We start from the raw sequence: 21,261 nt of genomic DNA on the forward strand, positions 1-21,261 counted from the left end.
CAGACAACTAAGGATTCATCTAAACCTTCTGATTTCCTCTGCTCAACAAACTGACTTCTTGATGTAACTGCATGTGAACTCCAAGCTGGTTCTCTAAACGAAACACATCTCCAAAAGTGAATGACTACTTCCAGTAATTTTCAAGGAAGCTCCCAACCAACATCACTATCTGCACTACTAGCTTAATCTCCACTTTAGCTCTAAGCCATCATCCTACTTAGGCTCCTGCATCTGAACAGTTTGAAGTCTCTTCATACCTCCGACTCCCTGGAATTGTATAGGCAGAACTACCTGGAATTTCCTGTTCTCTTGTTTTCTCTTCATACCTTTGACTCCCTGGAATTGTATAGGCTTTACAGAACTGCCTGGAATTTCCTGATCTTGTTTTCTCTTCATACCATACCTTTGCCAACCTGCAATTACTTAAGCTTTACCATACCCACAAATATGGATTTGTACTCTTGGGATTTTCAGATATGGACCTACCTTGCTTCTAAACTAATTGATGTGATTATGTATCACTTGACGAAGATATTAATCATGGACATGTACGTAACTGTTAGGATCTAACAGGTCAGCCCTGGCCTTTTGATGAGGTTAGTTAGCTCTCTCTCTCTCTGAAATGATATGAATGATCACATTTCAAATTGAACTCAAATTGAACAGTCATTCCATGCTATTAAAAAACCAACCTAGTTCGGTTGTCAATCATACATTGCCAATTTAATAATCATGCTATATTATTAAGTACAGCTAAATGCAGCTACAAGTATTCCATGAATTCAATAGAAAGGAGATTGACTACTCGGCATGAGCCTATCCATATCACTAACTACTACTTGAGGAGGAACCCATTTCAAAAGGATCAGAGCTATGCATACATATGAAGGCTTAACAATTGCACACTGTGTTCGTCCTTCAAAGGAATACAAATCAAAGGCACAGTTTGAGAATCTCTAACATCTGTAACACCCTCCAATATCACAAGAAAAGTACTTCATATTCAACCTGGATTATTCGGTATGGCCTAAGAAGGGTGGAACCTAATTAGTGATTGACCACTAGCATATGAAGCACAGTACTGTAGAATATAAATTACCTGTGGAACAGACACTTGGCATTAGTAATCACAACGAGTGGTTACATGTAAATCTGTAAAGGAGCGGTAGGTGGATTTAGGTACACCTGATTTAGCACATGACTCCTATTTTATGCGCAAGAAAGCATGGAACACGATGCTCTGGGCAGTACACATCAGAGGATCTACTCAGCGGATTGCTCAACACAAATTTGTAACCTGAGTCAACTCCAACACCTAAGCCTCAGAAACGATTTAATTCTCTCACGGATGCAATTTTCTATCCTGTTAGCCTGAAAAATTGTGATGCAGATGAGCATCAAAAGCAAATCTGAGCCTGAGCAGTAACGTGCATGTCAAGCCTTCATCCTTCAATTTCCTTCTCTTTTGATTTGCAAGTTTCATCAACCGTCTTCACAAACTTCTTAGTTAGCTCATCGACCTGCAAGAACACAGTAAAATAGAGAGCATAAAGGTTCTGGCATTAAGTCAGCTGTCTACAAACTCCTCCTGTAGGTTGCATAATGGATAACCACCCAATCACAAGGCCTATGCAAGAGTTGCAAATGCCAGAAGCCCAATTTTTTGAAGGGAATGAAAGCCTGATATGAGAGTTTGGTTTCTAAGTTAATCAAGCAATCCTCCAGAGCACTCTGAAGAAGCATACAGTTACCTCTTTTTCACGCCGCTTTATGTCATCTTTAGAAACATGTCCAGTCGAGGCTTTTATTGCATCCATTGCCTAGTCAAAATCAGGAATCACTGGTCAATTTCCCTGACTAGAACAGACAACATAATTTAAAGTGTGTACAGGGGACCCTAACCACTGCATCACAAGCAGAACATTTACACTAAATAATCCATTGATACAAGCTACAAAGAAACATCTTACAGTCTGTCTAGCTCTCCGTATGCTCACTCTTGCAGCCTCTCCTGCCTTCCCAACCACTTTGATCATTGTCTGCACATTAAACAGCTCTGACGTTAGGTTGAGATCTTGGTAAATAACCAAAGCAAGATACTTCAGCATCATAAGATAGCTAACAATATAAGATCTAACCTCAAGATGTTCCTTTGTTGGCCTTGAATTTATAATAAACCCACGCATCCCAGAAATCAACCAATAGAGTTTCAATCCAGCTACAGCCTCAGCTAGAGTAGCAACATTGTAAAGATAAACATAGCAAAGAGCAAGGCAATATGCAAATTACTTTGGCAAGGGCACAGTTACATAATCGTCATCTGCAACTGGATTCAGCTTCAAAGGTGATGCACGAATTCCACGTTCAACACACTTCACAATCTGTGAAAGTAAGCCTGCCAATTATTCCAGAGACCCAGGAATTTCGACTGCAGTTCCCACTATTGTTATAATATTGACAAAATCAAACACTACTCGATCCTTACAGAGGAGTCAAAAGGTGTCACACGTAGCCGTTCATTGTCTATCACTGTTACAGCAGCTACGTGTGTTAGTGCAGACCGTATCCCATTGTTGTCGACCACAGTAACATGATCTAGCAAGCCTGCACATAGTTTGAGCTTCAGAAAACAAATGCAACTCAAAAGCTAATTTTTTTACAGTGCTTTAACAGCCTTACCTGCTGATGCCCTCCCTGTTCTAAGTTTGCTAAGTTCTCGAGAGAGTGCGTCCAAGGCTGCTTCCATCTGCTTCACAGTGTTTTCTTTTATTTTTGGGTAGACATCCTCATAAGGTGTACTTGAAGTCTCCTCATCACCCTCTAAATGAGCACAAACACTTAATCTCATTAAATAATAGAGTCAAAATGCTAGAAAATTATCAATCATAAAATCAACAGCTTAGTGCAAAACTGTCTAGAGAGTCAACCAAGTGAAAAATCATGTATGAAAGGCTCAAAGCATGTGTGAAAGGTTCTTAAACATGTGTGCACATGCACACTCCTCTCTCTCTCTCTCTCTCTCTCATATTTATGTATACATATATATATATATATATATATAATATTACACATACATAGTATAAAAATATGGTAATATATATACAATATGGAAGCTTGCGTGCGACCTGCTGGATAGCTGTGGAAAATGCAGTCATGATGCTTGGGCAAATATGGTCATTACCATTACTGTCATGGCCATTACTGGAATGCAAGTGTGACAAGGAAATGCTGTGGTAAACAAAGGTTGTGAATGCAGGAATGCTATCATGACCGGGAATTGACCTGGAATGAATACTATGCTCACCTGTGTGTGACTGGCACTGAATGCAGTGATGCCTGTTTCACACATGCAGACAGTGACCATTTAATGACTGTGCACAATGAGTGCAGCTTTGGATCTGGATGAATGAAGATAATGCAGTAATGAACAGACACAGTGAATGCTGATGACTGATGCATAAACACTAAAATTCTAAAAGCAGCAGTGAGTCATACGCACTTGCAAAATATTTAACAAATACATATCAGTTGTGATCATTGAATGAAGATGCTCTGAATGCAAACAGTAATAGTGAGTACGTTTGTGAGCCCTCGACATTGAGCAACTTTGCATGCAGGCAGAAATTTCAACACAATTGTGAAGGCATTTGGGAACTGAAAACAGTGAACAATAATAAATAATAGGAATAAAGCCTCTTGGGGACTGTGAATGGAAACCAGAATAGGAATTAATGTGATAAAATGCACTTGATGACTTTGGTATCTCAATATGGAACTCCCCCCAAATCTCAGGCATGGGGTGTAGCCTTGCCCACCACAGTTTCAGAGGGGATCACTGACTATTCTCATCATGCATCAGAGGACTACATTTTACTCCCTCCACACAGCGGCCATCCGTGCACCTCAGCCAGGCCCATTGTCTTCGTTCTCCTTTTCTTTCAACATGGATACCCAAGGATCTACAAGTTCTACCTAGGCCAAAGCCTTAGTTCTCTAGCCATGACTTATGGCTGCACATTTGCATCTTGTCCAATATGGAGATTGGAATAGTATCCTCCCTCTCAAGGTCCAAGATCAAGTATTTATTCACATTCTCACCAGCATGGACACTAAGCTAGTTCTCTCCCAAGGAGGTCAAGTCTTAGGCACCATCAGCTTTCATCTTGTCTATTGTTCTCCCTTGCAGGTTTCCTCTCAAGTGGAGTTCTTGAATTACAAATGCTTCTATTTCAGTCTTCAATAGTTGAGGTGGACTATGTTTTTCTCCCATCTCAATCGGAAAGTGGGACACAGAAGGCTTCTTCCCAAAGAAAGCCTTATAAGGAGTCATGTTCTGCAATGCAGAAGTCGGAGACATGTTACAGATATGCACCATTGTAGCAACCGTCTCACCCCAAAGAGAGCGAGGTAGCCTCCAATGCTCCAACATCAATCGGGCCATCCCATGCATGCTTCAATTGGCGCACTCCACCACGCATTTTCTAATGGTGAGTTTGAAAGGGAATATCTGTGAGAGTGCGCAACAGAAGAGGAACACGAACATAAAGAGAAAAGGAGAAGAGAAAAGACGCCAAGAAGAGGAGAAATCTACACTGGACCTGAAAGGAATGCTAAATACAATGGCAAACTGATTAGTCCCTGCATGCAGCCCAAAGTGTCACTGAAAGTACTGGATCAGGTTGGAATATGATGACATCACCAAAGATGGAGACCAAGTGTGCAGCCAGCAGTCCTCAGAGAAGGAGAAGAATGCTACAATCTGTGAGAGCACCTACAAAAGACAAAAGAGAATGATCTGCCCTAGTCAGCAGTGGCTAATAAATAGCCATAATATGCCAAAACTCACCGACCAGCAGCTGGCCGACTGCAATAAATGCAGTCCAACTGCCATCTGGGCAGAAAAAATGATGGCATAGCAGCTGCTGGGCAAAATCACAGCAGTCTGAACCTGAACAAAGACAGACAAGGCCAATCCGGGGAATGAACTGCACACAAAACTGAATGACAAACACAAACAGCGCTCCTCTGTCTCCATCAGATTCTCATGGAGCTCATAACCAAGAGATGACAGATTGACAAAATAAAATGGCATGCTAACACAGCCTCTCAGATCTTGGGAGTGTCTGAAGACCCAACAACCTCATGTGATGACACATAGAAGCCTTGGCAAAGGCTTCGTGGAGAGATCAGTTGCATTGTCCTCCGTAGAACAATAGGCCACCACTAATTCAGAATCCACAATCCGCTCCCAAACATAATGGTATTGAACCTCTATGTGCTTCATGCGAGCATGAAATACAAGGTCCTTTGCCAAAGCTAAGGCACTCTAGTTATCCACGCACATCTATGTGGATCCTGTTTGTGGAAGGCCAATCTTTGCCAGCATTTGACGAAGCCAAATTGCCTCCTGTAGCCATAGAACAAAGTGCTTGATACTCAGCCTTTGTAGAAAATAAAGCCACAATAGGCTACTTCTTATTGCTTCATGAGATAGCTCCTGATCTAGAGGAGAAAGCATAACCTATAGTGGATCATCGCAAATACACATCACCTACCCAATCCGAGTCGCTCCATCTAGCAAGAATGGCCCCTCTCCATATATGATCTCGTAGGATGGAGTCCCCCATAAGTAGTGCAGCATACGCAAGGAAGCTGACCAATAAGCCTGAACAAAAGTATTCATAAAAGAATATAGCAATGCCACCACCAAGGAAATATCTGGCCAAGTGTGAATAAGCCAAATCAAAGAACCAACAAGGCACCTGTAATGGATAGCATCTAGTAGGTTCTCCAATTGCCACAAGCTTGGACTCTGTAAGTCCACATGGTAAGAAATAGGCCAACACTCGACCATAACAAACTCCGAAAGAGGCTTGGAGATGTACCTGTGCTAGGAGATGAAGATGCCCTATGCCATCTAATAGATCTCCAGACCAAGGAAGAAGTTAGGGATACCAAGGTTTGTAATGACTTGCCACAAGATCTCACGAGTCTGATCAACCTCGAGTGAGTCACTCCCTATGGTAATCAAGTCATCCACATATAAGATGACTAAAACACACATGTTAGCCACAACCTTGTAATAAAGATTGGAATCATGATCTGATCAATAGAAGCCACTTAGTAAGAAGAATTGATCAATCCTCTAGTACCAAGCCCAAGGAGCTTGCTTCAAACCATAAAGGCCTTCTGCAATTTGTAGGCATGATCCTCCTTCCCCTACACAAAAAAACCAAGAGGTTATGAAACATAAACCTTCTCTAAACTCTAGGACATTGTTCAAAAAAACAAACTTAACATTCATTTGAAAGAAAGGCCAACAGTGATGGGCTGCAAGAGCCAAGATAGCTCTAATAGTAGACATCCGAGCCATAGGTGCAAAAGTCTCTCAATAATCCAACCATGGTCTAACTAACCTTCCTTCTGTGGATGGATAGTAATTCCCTGATTACAACTTAATTACCAACAGCAACATTTATTACAAAACTAAGAAATGCAAATTAACTTACAATCTTGGACAAAGGACACCCTGTTGGTCCCAAAACAAGCGCCCCTTTCAACATTTCTTTACCTTAATTAAAGAAAAAGAAGTTGATGTACAATGGGATTCTCCCAATCCTTTTCAATATTCCAACTTCCCTTGCTATCCAAAATAACCAACAAGTCTTCAATCTGATTTGCCTTGATTTAGACAATCAATAGGCCTTCACCTGCTTTGATGGAGATGGAAAATGCCCAAATTCATTGATTTACTAGTCCTTCCACCTAAATTTGATTAAAAACAGCTTCAACCCTATTAAATCCAAGTCTTGGAGCTTCCAATTTCTGGCACACTCCCCAAGGCTATTGCTAAACCCTAATTTCTGCTACAGATTAGGGTTCACGACAAAGAAATCTGAAATTTCTCAACCTCTGGTGATCTCAATGCTGTGATCTTTGGAGCAAGGCTATACAAAGGCTAGGAGATGAGAGAGAATGCTTAGGAGAGAGAAAGTTCAGACTTTCTTCGTGAAGAACTGAAAAAATCAATCATTTGATACTGCTGCCCTGTCTGAACAACTTATAGATGCAAAGAACTAAAGAAAATCAATAATTTACTCCTACTGCCCTATCTCAACAGTCTGTAAATGCTGTCACCTACTGTTGATTGGTCTTTCCTTGTCCCTCGCTGCCTTAGAAGGTCCTCCAATGGCTGCAAATTAGACCAGCAACATCTCTTCCCTCTCTCTTGCAAGCTGAATGCACTAAAATGCCTCTCTCCAACCTCTAAAGACGTTTTTTAATCTTGTATGGGCATTTTTTACGAGTGGCAACCTTTCCAAATGGTTTTTTCAATATTTTTCATAATTAAATATTAATTTTCAATCTTTAAATACTGAAAATTAATCTAACAATTATTTCAATACCTTAAAAAATAATTTCACTCGCCAATAATTAAATTGACTAGACAACTTTCATTTCCGAGTGTCTCTGTGCCATCTTTGACCATAAGTTGGTGTTAGGTACCATTTAACACCACTTCTCTAGTATCACCAACTGACACTTATGGCCAAATGAATAAACTAGGCTAACTCACATGAAGTACCACCAAGTACTTGTGTGACATAACTTATAGCAACTTTTACATTTAACATCCCATGATTTCCTAGAGTCCCGAGCTCGTAAATTTACTCTAATCCCAATTACACCTCACATGTGCAACATTTACTTAACCATGTGATTAAAAATTAATCCACATATTAAATGAGGTTTCATTATAGTCCTCATGACAGCCCTCCTTCTAAAAATCCTTGCAATCGTCCTTGATTACACCACCAAATGCATCAAAAGTAAAATAGTAAACTGAAATTTTCACAAGACGTCATGGTTAACACAACATTAGGTACTACTGCGCAGCCATTCCAATACATGCTGAAAATTACCAACTAATATAACATAACATAAGACTCACAAAGAATCTCAAAAACATTGTCAAATTATCATATGACATGCCTATTTCCCATGAGCTCAACTCATCTGGCAAGACCAAACCATAGCATAGCATAACCAAGCATAAACCATCGCTAAAACATCAATGGCATCATAACATATGCTATTGCCCATGGAACCACATGTATACCATTGAAAACTGAGGGTAATCTGATCTTGAACTGATTACTCATTGATCTGAAAACTAATCACAAACTGCTGCCAATGTGACCCTAAACTGATCACAAACTCATTGCAAAAACTAACTAGTAATCCATGCAAAAACTGATCCAAAAGTGACCACAAAGGATTCTCAAGCTAATCAAAAACTAGCTAAAACTTATTAGAATTTTGTCTCAAAATTGAGGCAAAATTCATGCCAAATTGATCATAAGCTGATGCAAAAGTATAGTTCCAGTGCTCAAGTGAAACTCATACTCATCTCCATACATGCCTTTGGCCATTGCAAAGCTAATCATAAACATTAGCAAAGTCCAAATTAGTAACATATTGCTCTTTTATGGCATCCTACTCAGTGTGATAAACCATGCTGATAGCTAAAATTTGTGGCTTACGTGACAGTGCATCGACCACAACATTCTTATTACGACTAATATGTACAATCTGAAAGTGAAACATAGAGAGAAAATTTACCCATCTTATATGCTTCTCTGACAACTTTTTTTGCATCAAAAAGTATCTCAAAGTTTGATGGTCTGTATGCACTATAAAATCAGCCCCCAATAAGTAATGTTTCCATATAGACGGTTCATGAATTACAGCCAAGAGCTCTTTTTCATAGACTTGCAAATTCTTTTCTGCATTGTGAAAAACTTGACTCTCATAAGCCACAACTTAGCCGTCCTGCATAAGAACAGCCCTAATGTTGTTACCACATACATCACATTGAACTACGAATGAGTTCCTTAGATCGGGCAACACAAGCACATGATCTGAAGTTATCTTTGTTAAGAAGACTGCTAGGTTTTGCATTGAGGACACACAGAGTGTACGACCACGACAGAAACACAAAGACACAGACACAAACACAGAGGGCAAACCTCAAACCCTAAAAGCAAAACTCAAAACTCAAACACAAACAGAAGAAGGGAGAAACTCTGAAGTGAATGAATGTTGTAAATGAATGTAAGAGTATACAGTGTGCTCAAGGGCAGAGCAATGTCGAAGTGTGACATTCACCGAAGACAGATCCCAAGTCTGTGACCACCAGTCGGAATGTAGGAGTGTTGAATAGTGAATGGCAACAAACTGGTCACCAAAACGCAGCAATCTGAATGTTGTAAATGAATGTAAGAGTGTACAGTGTGCTCAAGGGTAGAGCAATGTCAGAGTGTGACGTCCACCGAAGACAGATCCCAAGTCTATGACCACCAGTCAGAGTGTAGGAGTGCTAAATAGTGAATGGCAGCATGCTGGTCAGGAGGCTGAAAACTGGTAAACGCAGCAGTGTACCACAGATAGGGGGCAAGAAACTGTGCATAGTCTGCTGTAAACAGCAAGCTGAAACAGTGTCTGAGAGTGTCAGGGCCTGCAATGCTGAAAACGCAGGATGGACAGCAGGCTGAACAGCAGTCTAGGACAGTTTGGAGCAATCGCCAGCAGTTGAGAGCTGTCACCTACAGCAATGAACAGGCCGAAGATGATATGGCTGTAGTTGATGATGGCTCGACAGCAAATAGAGGCAGACTACAAGCTCGAAACTGGGCGCCAACAGCAACAAAGGGTGTGTGGGCTGATGTAACCTACAAACAAGGATGATTGCTGAATGAAAGCAGCCTATCTATTTATAGATGTGAAAGGGCACCCCAAAAATTAGGGTTTCCACGCTCCCCATTTTAGGGTTTTACTCTAAAAGAGCATTTTTATTGTGTTTTGGGGCTATTTAAGAGGCTAATCAGCAAGTAATGCATATTTTAGCTCAACACCCCCTCTCAGGCCTAAAACTGAGCCGAAAGGTTAGGCCAGCCATTGTGATGTTGATGTACCCCAAGGCGTCCCACCCCAAAGCAGCCAAGGCATCAGACAAAGGGTGCACGTCGGCTTCCCAGTGGCCTACCAAGACTACAGAGGCGATGGTTATCGTACCAAGGAAATCCAAGTAGTCACCCCAAAGAGGACAGGATATCGGACAAAGGGTACACATTGGCTGCCCAATGGCCTACCAAGCCCTACAAAGGCGGATAAAACTATATGGAATGGTTTTTTTTTTAAATAAGTGTAGCAAATTTTATGGGATCCGACCGATTAAGGAACAGTGACCCAAAAGACGGAAGCAGGGAGGGTATATCCAACACATCACAAAACAGTACAAGCTAACCCAGCCACTCAGGGTGTCGATGACGAGGAAAAATAGGTGATGAGGTATCCATGTGATAAAGAAGGATGGTGGTGTGGTAACAACAGCCGCCGGTGAAAACAGCTTAGGATCCGCTCAAGTGGTGCTCTGCACAATGAGATGCAAAGTATGTTGCATACTGAAGAATGCTCATGCAGCAGGTGCCACTTGGACAGTGTCCCTCATGGGGAAATTGTTCACTTGCCCAAGCACCCTAGTACAAAGCTAATGAAATCACGCAATGCAAAGGGTAAGGTATAACAAGGGGGAGAAGCCGATGTTGAAGACAAAGTGCTGAAGCCTGTAGAATACCAAGAAGGGTACAAACCCCCTCTCAACCTGGATGTAGATGCCGAAGAAGAAAAAGGAGCCTGATGTCGGTCTTCATGTGGTGCCGAGAACCATAAGGAATGAAGAGGAGGAGGAAGCATCCCAACTAGACGAGCTAGATAGAAGTCACCGCCATGATAGCATCAAGAGAGATGCTGCACGATTCACCTCGGGAGGGGAAGCCTCCATGCTGGTAGAAGAAAAAAACTCCAAGGATGATGAAACCAAGAAGGAACGGTGTGCATCCCAAGTCTCCAGCCCAGAAAAACTGGAGAAACATGCATGTTAGTCCTACACTAAAAACAAAACCTGCAAAGGAGATCAAAGTCTGCAATCACAGAGGTCAGTAGTGAGATGCTCCAAAAACAAAACTAAGCTAAAATGAAAAGCTAACTAAAGGAACAAGTACAAAGATGCAAATGTGTATATGTGTGTGAGTAAATGCAGGGGAAGACTTAAAATGTAGAGACAAAAATCCTATAGGCCCGACTCGAAGAGTACGGAAAAAGAATAGGAGACTCACCTAGGATATCTTAAAGGACCTAGAGACATGCTAGTCTAAGAAGGTGGCCACCATCGCGTACGTCCAATAGCAAGGCTCTGCCAAGGAAACGCCTGACGAGATAGGGAGGAAGGTGAGATAGATGCATGAAGTGCAACGAGATCGGAACCTGCAGACCAATCAACCAATCCTTTAGGAGAGCGACACTCCTCATCCACATAGCCTGCTCTCTAGCAGTGTGTGCAAAACCGGTTTTTCTTAGGGAGTTACTGCCAGATAAACCTTGATTCTTTGGTTCCATCAGAGAAAGAGGAGTCACCCTGGCTTGCCTTCACATCTAGCGAGTTCTTGCCACTGGTGGTTTTCCCTCCCGAAGAAGAAGCAACCAACCCCCTCTGCTATGAAGAAGGATGTGATAAGGATTTCTTATGGACTTGATCATGCAGCCTTGCGTAACGCAAGAACTGGCACTCAAACTCATAGAAGGTTGGCAATCAAGGTTGGGAGATAATGTGTTGAATGAAATTGAAGTATTTTACGGGCAACTTATTCAAGAAGAATGTAACCTGATCGTCATCTGACTTTGGAGAGCCAGTAGTAGCGAACTCGGTAAGAAACTGCCTATAGTCAGCCAGCTTGACTTTCAGATCATCCCCTTCCTTAAGAGAGAACTCTTGAAGCTCAAAGTCGAGATTGTTGCGCCGAGTACGATCACAAGCCGCATAGCGATCGAGAAGGTGACTCCAACGCTCTGACGCGAGTGGGAAGTGCTGCAACTGAGAGTGAAACTCGGGAAGCAATCTCTGCATTAGCTCAACATTGGCTGTAGCATTGCAGACTCTCCATTGACGGATGTAGTCAAGGGTCTGACATAGGCCAATGACGAGGTCCCAAAGACCCTGAGACTCAAGCACTTGTTGCATGAAATTCGACCTAGTGAAATTTGACCCGTTAAATCGTGTCTTATCCGTGAAGGCATTCTTGGCTGTTGCAACAGGAGTGGTAGTGCTCGGAGATGGATAGTGTGAAAAAGTGTAGTGGAGGTAGGATGGGGGAGTGGAGTACACTTGGGAATGGGCCCCAGAGTGCCCACCAGACATGCAGGTAGTGTGCAAGGTGGATCCATAGGTAGGGATGGGCTGAATAGACATGGGCATGGTAGCCACATAAGGAACCCAAGGAGGTGGGATGGGAACATGGGGAGCAGATGGGAATCCCTACGTAGGTGTAACCCAAGGAGAGTGTGAAGATGCACCATAAGCTGAGGATGGAAACCCATGCGTATGAGTGGTCATGGGAGATGTGAAGCTCGGGATAGTGAGGGGGATGCCCATCACAGTCGACCCAGGAGTGATGGGTGTGCTCATTTGCTGAAAGGTGAGAGGCACTGTGTTAAAGAGTGGCATTCCCCCTAACAAAGTACCATGGTGCAAAGAGAGAGAGAATGGGGTGGAGAAGGAAAAGGTGCTAGGAGCAGGAGCGGAGATGGTAGATCCAACCCCTAGGGTGTGTGATACAGATGTGGAGTATAATCCAAGATTTTGAAAAGATGATAAGAGATGATCAAGCTGTGATATAGAAGAGGGTGGAATGGGAGGGAAGTGAGAATTGTGTGTAATATGCTCAAATGAAACAGAAGTTGTAGATGTACCTAAATTTCATCTGCTTCGTGAGCCCCTCTGTTGAAGTTCACATACGCAAAGCCATCCGGATCCTTTACCTGAAAAGAAGAAACAGGCGAGGGTTTTGATTCATGTAACATAAAAGAATTGTACAAACCTGACATTGGGCCTGGTGGAGATGATGAAGATGGATCGCCAGACGTTTCGAATGCCATATGTCCTCCATGATCGAAGAGGCGGCCAGCCTCACCAACCAGTCCCAATGTGGTAGCAAAACTGGTAGGAGGGGTATAAGCATCACCATACTTGTTGCGATAGTACTTCTCAAAGTCCTCCTCTGTCATGTTAGTGAAATCTGATGAAGGTGGAGTGTCGTCCTCTTCACTGAGTCCATAATGCCGTCTCAGGGCCTCCAATGATGGAGAAGCCTGATAAGACATCATAGGAACTTGAGAAGAAGGTGTCTGGGACATTGTGATTCGGTTAGAAGTCGTATTATGTGCCTTGCACAAAGACTAGCTCTCAACTATATCCACAGGATACTCTTTACAAGAGCACCGGCTCTGATACCATGTTAAGAAAACTGCTAGGGTTTGCACTTAGGACACACAGAGTGTATGACCACGACAGAAACACACAGACACAGAGGGCAAAACTCAAACCCTAAACACAAAACTCAAAACTCAAACACAAAAACTTGAACACAAAGTTTGTGACCACCAATCAGAGTGTAGGAGTGCTAAATAGTAAATGGCAGCAGGCTGGTCACCAAAATACAGCCATCTGGAGGCTGGAAACTGATAAACGCAACAGTGTACCACCGATTGAGGGCTGAAAACTGTGCATAGTCTGCTTTAAACAGCAGGCTGAAACAGTGTCTGAGAGTGTCAAGGCCTGCAATGCTGAAAACACAGACCGGCTGACCCTGGAGATGATGGATAGTAGGCTGAACAACAGTCTGGGACAGTTTGGAGCGGTCGCCAGTAGCTGAGAGCTGTTGCCTACACCAATGGACAGGCTGAAGATGATGTGGCTGCAGTCAATGATGGCTGGACAGCAAATGGAAGCAGGCTGCAGGCTGGAAACTTGGCACCAACAGCAACAGAGGGTGTGTGGGATGGTGTAACCTGCAAACAAGGATGATTGCTGAATGGGGGCAGTCTATCTATTTATAGATTTGGAAGGGCACCCCAAAAATTAGGGTTTCCACTAAACTTTCTCGAACCGCTCTCCGTTTTAGGGTTTCCACTGAACTCTCTCAAACCACTCCCCGTTTTAGGGTTTTACTCTAAAATAGCATTTTTAGTGTATTTTGGGGCTGTTTAAGAGGCTAATCAGCAAGTAATGCATATTTTAGCTCAACAATCTTTTCCTTCAGCTTTTCAAATGCCGAAATTTCCACTAATGTCCATCTAAATGGCACATCCTTTTTTTGCAAAGCATGCAATGGAGATGCAATTTCAGCAAACCCACGTACATACTTCTTGTAGCAAGAACATAAACCCAAGAAGCTGTAGATGTCATGCACATTTCTCAAAGGTGGCCATGATCGTATTGCCTCAATCTTTGCAGGGTCCATGCAAATACCATCAGCCAATATAATATGACCCAAAAAGTAGATTTCATGCAAGAAGAATTCACTTTTCTTATCATTGGTAACCACCCTATGCTCATGCAGTTCATTGAACACAATGTCCAAGTGTCTTCTATGCTCTACCTCGTTCTTTCAATAGACAATCATGTTATCAAAGAAAGTGCCTACAAATCCTGTGTGTGGCCTGAAGATGCGATCCATCATCCGATTGACAGAAGCATTCGTAAGTCCAAAAGGCATAACAAAAAACTCATACAATCCAAAACACGTCCTAAAAGCTGTCTTAGGTATATCTTCTGGTCTAATGCCTATCTGATGATATCTACTTTTCAAATCTATATGGCCGAATATGGCTGTCCCTTGCAATCTATCCATAAGATTATCAATCTGAGAAATTGAAAAGCCATTCTTTATCGTGATCTTATTCAAAGCACGATAATCAATACACATACGCCATGAACCATTATTTATCTGCACCAAAGCATTGGAGAACAAAAAGGAGATGAGCTGGGCTGAATCAGCCCCATTCACCTGACTCATAATCTCCTCTTGTTGGGCTACACTTACTCTGTAGGGTGGCTTATTGGATATCCTACTTCCAAGGATAAGATCTATGACATAATCTTCTAACCTTTCAAGTGGTAGCTGCCTTGGAAGTGACTGAGAGAAGCAATCACCATACATTTTCAAAAATAACATGCGATCCTTCTCTTAGACATATTCCCAACATTCTCACTTTGGTCATTCACTCCCGCACTGCTTCATCTGACACAAACAATGGGCTAAAAATTTGTGTTTTCAATAGTAGGGCAGTCTTCTCTGAAGAACACCCTAATGTCCTCACTTAAGCGCTAATATCATGTGAGTGCACAATGAAAGAGAAACACAAACATGGAGAGAAAAGGAGAAAAGCAAAGACTGTAAAAATGGAAGAGAAATCTACACTGAATTTGAAAAGAAATTTGGATACAATGATGGACTAATCAATCCCTACACACAATACAATACCTCAGTGAGGGCAACAGATCTAACAAAAATGATGACAATACTAGAGACAGAGACAGAACAGTATGCAACTAGCAATAACCTGCAAAAGACAAAAGATGATATCGATATGCTCCCCCCAAGGTGCCTCAAAGAGAACATGAAGTCGATGTTGATTATACTCGCTCTTTAAAACAAAAAATAGTCATAGCAACTCTCTATGTCTATTAACGATGCCTTCTAGTAGCATATGTGACCATCCTATCCAGCAATGCCTCTAAGCACACATAACCATGGATTCCCCATCTTTGACCAGACCGCCAAAGCGTACCCTTATGTGAGCTCGAACAAGGAACAAATCCTATTCTCTATCAAACAGCTCATCATGAACTTGGATGGAAATCCCAGCTCTTAAGATTTTTGACTACCAGACCTCAATCCATGTTTTCGAGAACCCCTCTCTAGATCTTGTGCACCTATATAAAAGTATACATGAGGCCTGACCCTGTACTAGCAAGCTAGAAAGGAGGCCCTTGCAACCATAGTCATGACCACATGGCTACTAGAACCTGAATCTAGACCTGTAGATGATGAGGATTTAGTGAAAGAGTCATCACCCTACTGCTTTGTTCACTCCATGGCTTGCCACAAAGCTAGTAAGGCCTTGCAGTCCCTTCGAGATGTCTGTTCTTGCCACAATAATAGCAGTGAGACTTCTTCAACTTCTGTGTGTCACCACTCTCTGAAGCTGGAACATCTGAAGTACCTAGATACAACATCCTTAGCAAAACCTAAATCTGAATACAGCAAGTCTCCAATAGAACACTCATAGATGAGGAAACGGTGTTTACATGCTGAGCATCAATAGGTGCAGCCATAGGAGCCAAGAGGAGGTAAATACACAAAACAGGAACTAAGGCAAGGGATTTTGAGGAATAGATGCATGCTAGAATACTCAGAACAATTTCAAGAGTTCATGCAGTAAAGAAAGCACATAGAGAATAGTTCAATAATAGACAAAGTGTGGTGTATGGAACACAACAATCAAATACACAAAAACGCTCTCTAAAGCCGAGCAATGAATTACAAAAGCTGATAAGAAAACAAGTCAACTGCTGCACCAAACAAGATCAACCAGGAGAGATTAGACCGAATGCAGCTAGATAGGGATTAAACAAAGAGTTTACAGCAACCAAAGGCCAGAATATACTGTCACCCAGCCTTGAGAGGATCAGAAACCTGTAAACAAAGACAAAGTCAGCTTTAAATGCCATTGTACAGCAGTTTAAACAAGTCACCTCCACCCTGAAACAAGCCAAGAACAGTAAACGCAGATTGGGGCAGTCAAAACTTTGTCAGGTCAGGGCAAAATCAGGCCATTTTGGCTTAACAGAATGCCATTCGTGCAAAGAAATAGTTGTAGCAATCAGTAGATGAAGAAATCAGTAAAACATAGTGTAAAACGCAGACCTGACCTAACATGGACATCTGATACCATGTCAAGAGTGGGTGTAGCGATGGAAGTGTGTAAATCAGCTACAATAGACTGCACAACACAAGAGAGAAGAGAAAAGAAGAATACTGCACACAAGAAATCAGAGTAAAAGACATGCACGGGAAGTGGAAACCATATACCAAGACGAGACAATACAGAAATGACAGTGAGTCACCAGCTGTGTGGGCATTGGCACCAGCTTACAATAAAAGTGTATGCTCAACTGACTGGAGGAGGGAGTGACTGGCCAATAAATGGGCCATACATCTGATCAGGTCGGCAAATACAAAAAGCTGGTGGAATAAATACAGCCACCATAATAGATACTAGTCGGTCATAAACTGGGATCGATAAATCAGACATCCACAGAATAATGTGCCCAACCCACGAAACCCAACACAAACTCACACATGAACTAACTAATCAGCCAACAAATCGGAGGTCACTGCGGGGCTGATGTAAAAACTGCATGATGATGATGGTCAACAGGATAGGGAGTCAGCAACAATAACAACAAAAAAGCTAGGTAATGGGAATGGAGTGCTCAGCCCACAACAGCCGCTTTATCGCACTTTTGGAGCAATTTGGCCTGCCACATCTAAAATATCCTTTCTTTTTTAAATAGTTCTTTTGGGGTTATGTTTGGAGTTTATTTGGGCCAAAAATTATAATACATTATGATTTAAAGCAGGCCTTGATTTTAGCTTGCACATCATGAGGTTCCATATGTTGTGTGCTGCATGCACATATAAAAAGTGTTCCAAGTGTACACACGTTGTCATTCAAACATATCAAGAAAATGCTGAAAACTTTTATTGAGCCATAGCACGAAGGAGAAATCCACTAAGAAACAAGAAGACAAAAAAATTGAATAACTTACTAGATTTTTTAGCCTTGGCAAAGGCCCTTGACTGGTGGCAAGGAAAAGATGGCGCCTCTAAGAAGGGCAATGTAGAATGTCGGTTGGGCTGAGAGCAACTAATGAAGAGGCGACGAAAAATTGCTGATGCAGGGGATATCGTAGATTGATCTTCTTGCAATAGGTCTAGGAGGAGAGCCCGTGCACTTTGTTGCTGGTGATGATAGTAATGTAGGGTTGCTGTTGAGGTCCACCTGCCGATGCAACCACGCACGAGGCGAACCGGAGTCATGACCTGTGGCATTCAAGATGTAAATAGGGTTTATGGTCTATGTAGATGTAAGTACATGTCATCACAACAAAATGCAAGGTGAGTCTCTCTCTCTCTCTCTCTCTCTCTCTCTCTCTCTCTCTGTGTAGTGTGTTGGCATTGCTCTGCTAAGGCCAATGCTTAGTAGTTGTTGAAAAGTAGGGGTCATGCAAAGACTTAACAGGAGGTGCGCTCTCTCTCTCTCTCTCTCTCTCTCTCTCTCTCTCTCTCTCTCTCTCTCTCTCTCTCTCTCTCTCTCTCTCTCTCTCTCTCTCTCTCTCTCTCTGTGTAGTGTGTTGGCATTGCTCTGCTAAGGCCAATGCTTAGTAGTTGTTGAAAAGTAGGGGTCATGCAAAGACTTAACAGGAGGTGCGCTCTCTCTCTCTCTCTCTCTCTCTCTCTCTCTCTCTCTCTCTCTCTCTCTCGCTCTCTCTCTCTCTGTGTAGTGTGTTGGCATTGCTCTGCTAAGGCCAATGCTTAGTAGTTGTTGAAAAGTAGGGGTCATGCAAAAACTTAACAGGAGGTTAGCACAAATCGTGCTGCCACGTATAAAGCTAAGGAATTGCCCCGTGTGTGTGTGTGTGTGTGTGTGTGTGTGTGTGTGTGTGTTGACAGTATGCTTATAATAATGTGAAGCTAGATATCTTAACAATTGGCCGGAGATATCAGCATGACCACGTTCATCGTGAAAAAAACCTGATAATGCAGCCGCTCTTCTCAAAACCACCAGGACTCGTATGGCCTGAACTTGAGAAAATAACAGGGCTCTCCCGAGAGAGAGCAATATATATCAGCTGTCTTGCTTTGCACCGTGCTTGAAGGAAGGGAGGGTAGGGGCGAAGTGGGGCGCATACCTGGTGTGCTTGATAGAGGATCTCGATTTGCTCTCTCTCTTTCTCGTCTTGGTCTTCACTGCGAACTAATTATGTCCCAGCTTTCGTTTGAAGTCTTAGACATTTTCGCGTGTGGAAAACTTGGGGGGCACCGATTGAAACCTAAGTGGGTGCCATATAAATGGCACCAAATGAATCTTGTGGGCCCCTTTCATTGGTTTCGTTGCCACTTGGGCAAAGTGCAGAAAAACTTTGGGACACATCCCAATTCTTAAAAACCTTTAAAATACATTTTTTCTATAAATTAGATTGTGTGTTTTGACCTTTATTTGTAGGACAATAGAGCCCATGTCATTTGACATTGTGACACTCATCCATTGCCAAAAGAGTGCCACTTCTATTTCAAAGGTCCACATGCAGTTCACCAATTGACTTGCTCAGCCCATCACACTTTGTCCTGCACCTCCCCTCTTCCCCCTTCGTATCAACACCATCATCGTGCTGCCCTAGTTTGGATGTGGATGCCTGCATGGAAGGAGCCTGTTACATACTCCATGCATGGGTCTAGTGAAGGTTAAGGAGGTGTTCAATCTACGGGATCGCCAATCTCATCACTATTCCAGCCTACAAATATGCATGCATTGGGTTCTTGCCAAGGATGCTGATCCTCCAAAAATGTGCCAAGTGAGAGCTAGGATAAGTTGTCATTATTGCCTTTGAATTGTGAGATCAAATTTGCATTAGATGGACTTGCTTCCCCCATTAGCTTGTGGCCAAGCTCCAAGAAAGCTATGAATCTACAAAATAGTACATAGACACCTACTTCCACCTAGGACAAATTCATAAAGACTAAAGCTAGAGTGTTCTGTAGAGAATATGCAATACATGGTGTCCATAAAGACAACATAAGCTACATAGAGAGAGAGAGGGGGGAGGGGGGGGGGGGGGTTCTTTTGCTACTCATGTATAAGCCTTTGCCTGGATTAGGTACTCCATCCCATCAACTAGACTATTGCTTCATCGATTTCATGTTATCTGCCATTTATAGCAAGAGAGAGAGGGGGGTCTTCTGCTACTTGTGTATAAGCCTTTGCCTAGATCAAGTACTCCACCCTATCAACTAAATTGTTGCTTCATTGTCTGTCACACACACACACACACACAGTGTGTGTGTCTGCTTCTTGCTCAGGCATGGTCATGCCTTGTTGCAACCACCATTTATGCCATTATAGATAATACTAAATCTAGTATGTGCATTTGCATTTCTAACAATGTGATGTATCGGATGTTGTGTCTATGTAACTTTCATTTTCAATATTACAGGATAAATTGAATCGAGTTGGTGCATTTATATTTCTAGTAAGGTAATGTACTGGGCATTGTGTGCATCACATTGCGGCCAACAGTTATCCCTAGTTCCTACATGAGTGTGTCTAGCAAACCTTCATTCGTACCATTGTGGACTAAAATTCATATCTAGAAGGTGCATTCACATTTCAAACATGTTGATCTGTTGGCCCTAAAGACAAGCTTGCTACATAATCTATTGAGCAAGTACTATACAATGCTACATGTTTTTCTCTAAATTAAAAGAAAAATGAAAATCAAGCTCTCTGTTGTCTTTTCCAAAAGTTGCAAGTCATACTTTGCCTTTAGCTTCTATTTCAAGTGCTTATGGATGTGGGTAATGAACATAGTATTTCTTCTTTTCAAATACATAAGAGCTTGTAGTTTTTGAAGAATTGTGCATTACTTCATTTCAATCCATTGTCCCTCAATTTTCATTTCACTAGTTCTATCTACCCAAAATGCATGTTTAGATTTGGCAAACAGTGCAAGGCCTGATCTGTGAGTTTTCAACTAATTTTAGTTTCAATTTTTAGGCTCTTAGCTATGTATTTGTCTTCTAAGTTCTGAAGCTACACTTGTGATTAGAATCTACATGATCAAAGCTATGTATTGAGTGCTACAATATGCTCAACTATTGTTGAAATTTTCCATTTTTGCTTGAATAGATCTAGACCACGTACTTAGACCATGGATCTTCATGCACAAGTAGGTAGTTAGTAGCCACCTATAGCCGCATCCATTTGATGTAGTAGATTGGAATAGGACAAATTACAAAGGAGTTAGAATACTAATTGGCCAAGCTTGCATACCACCATGAAGCAAAATTGCTATTCTTATTGATATGTACAATGCAACCAATTCACAAAACCATGTTGCATAGGGAATGGACTAACCCTCTTGCAAACTAGAGTTGGTAGACATACTATTACATTATTGCTCCTTGCCTTTTTTGCCTCATTGCATGGAGCCATGTTGCCCTCTTCAATCGAGAGGCCTTGGTAGGAACATATGTAGGGGTTGTAAGCATATAATCTCCCCCATTAAACCCTCCCACAAGA

At 42.1% G+C, this 21,261-nt stretch overlaps 1 protein-coding gene across 4 annotated transcripts; it reads right to left on the reverse strand.

Annotated features, from left to right (window-relative positions):
• Positions 1-800: 800 nt before the first annotated feature.
• LOC148028608 (Ribosome recycling factor) lies at positions 801-19,020 on the reverse strand. 4 transcript variants are annotated; one of them, XM_087688882.1, is made up of 10 exons: positions 18,875-18,986; positions 18,671-18,762; positions 17,732-18,005; positions 2,680-2,820; positions 2,486-2,604; positions 2,290-2,381; positions 2,139-2,160; positions 1,971-2,039; positions 1,752-1,820; positions 808-1,520 (listed from the first exon to the last, which is right to left on the reverse strand). In XM_087688882.1, the coding sequence occupies exons 3-10, from the start codon at positions 18,000-18,002 to the stop codon at positions 1,443-1,445; spliced, it is 861 nt and encodes a 286-aa protein (XP_087545008.1). In that variant the 5' UTR covers positions 18,003-18,005; positions 18,671-18,762; positions 18,875-18,986; the 3' UTR covers positions 808-1,442. The 4 variants fall into 4 exon arrangements, with proteins under 4 accessions (XP_087545010.1, XP_087545008.1, XP_087545006.1 ...); XM_087688880.1 differs by having other exon boundaries at positions 810-1,520; positions 18,717-18,762; XM_087688881.1 differs by lacking the exon at positions 18,671-18,762 and having other exon boundaries at positions 811-1,520; positions 18,875-19,020.
• Between the last annotated feature and the right edge of the window lie 2,241 nt (positions 19,021-21,261).

The sequence above is a fragment of the Lygodium microphyllum genome, chromosome 11 (genome assembly GCF_053477565.2).
Source record: "Lygodium microphyllum isolate KBCC chromosome 11, Lygodium_microphyllum_v1.1.10, whole genome shotgun sequence".
NCBI classification, from domain to species: domain Eukaryota; kingdom Viridiplantae; phylum Streptophyta; class Polypodiopsida; order Schizaeales; family Lygodiaceae; genus Lygodium; species Lygodium microphyllum.

What these genes read in the sequence shown, in the direction of transcription:
- LOC148028608 (XM_087688882.1), bottom strand. Translation starts at nt 18,002, where the DNA reads ATGACTCCGGTTCGCCTCGTGCGTGGTTGCATCGGCAGGTGGACCTCA. An exon ending in TGCCAAGGCTAAAAAATCTA is followed by an intron (nt 2,821 to 17,731) that starts GTAAGTTATTCA and finishes GTGCTCATTTAG; the next exon opens with AGGGTGATGAGGAGACTTCA. An exon ending in CAACAAAGGAACATCTTGAG is followed by an intron (nt 2,040 to 2,138) that starts GTTAGATCTTAT and finishes TTTAATGTGCAG; the next exon opens with ACAATGATCAAAGTGGTTGG.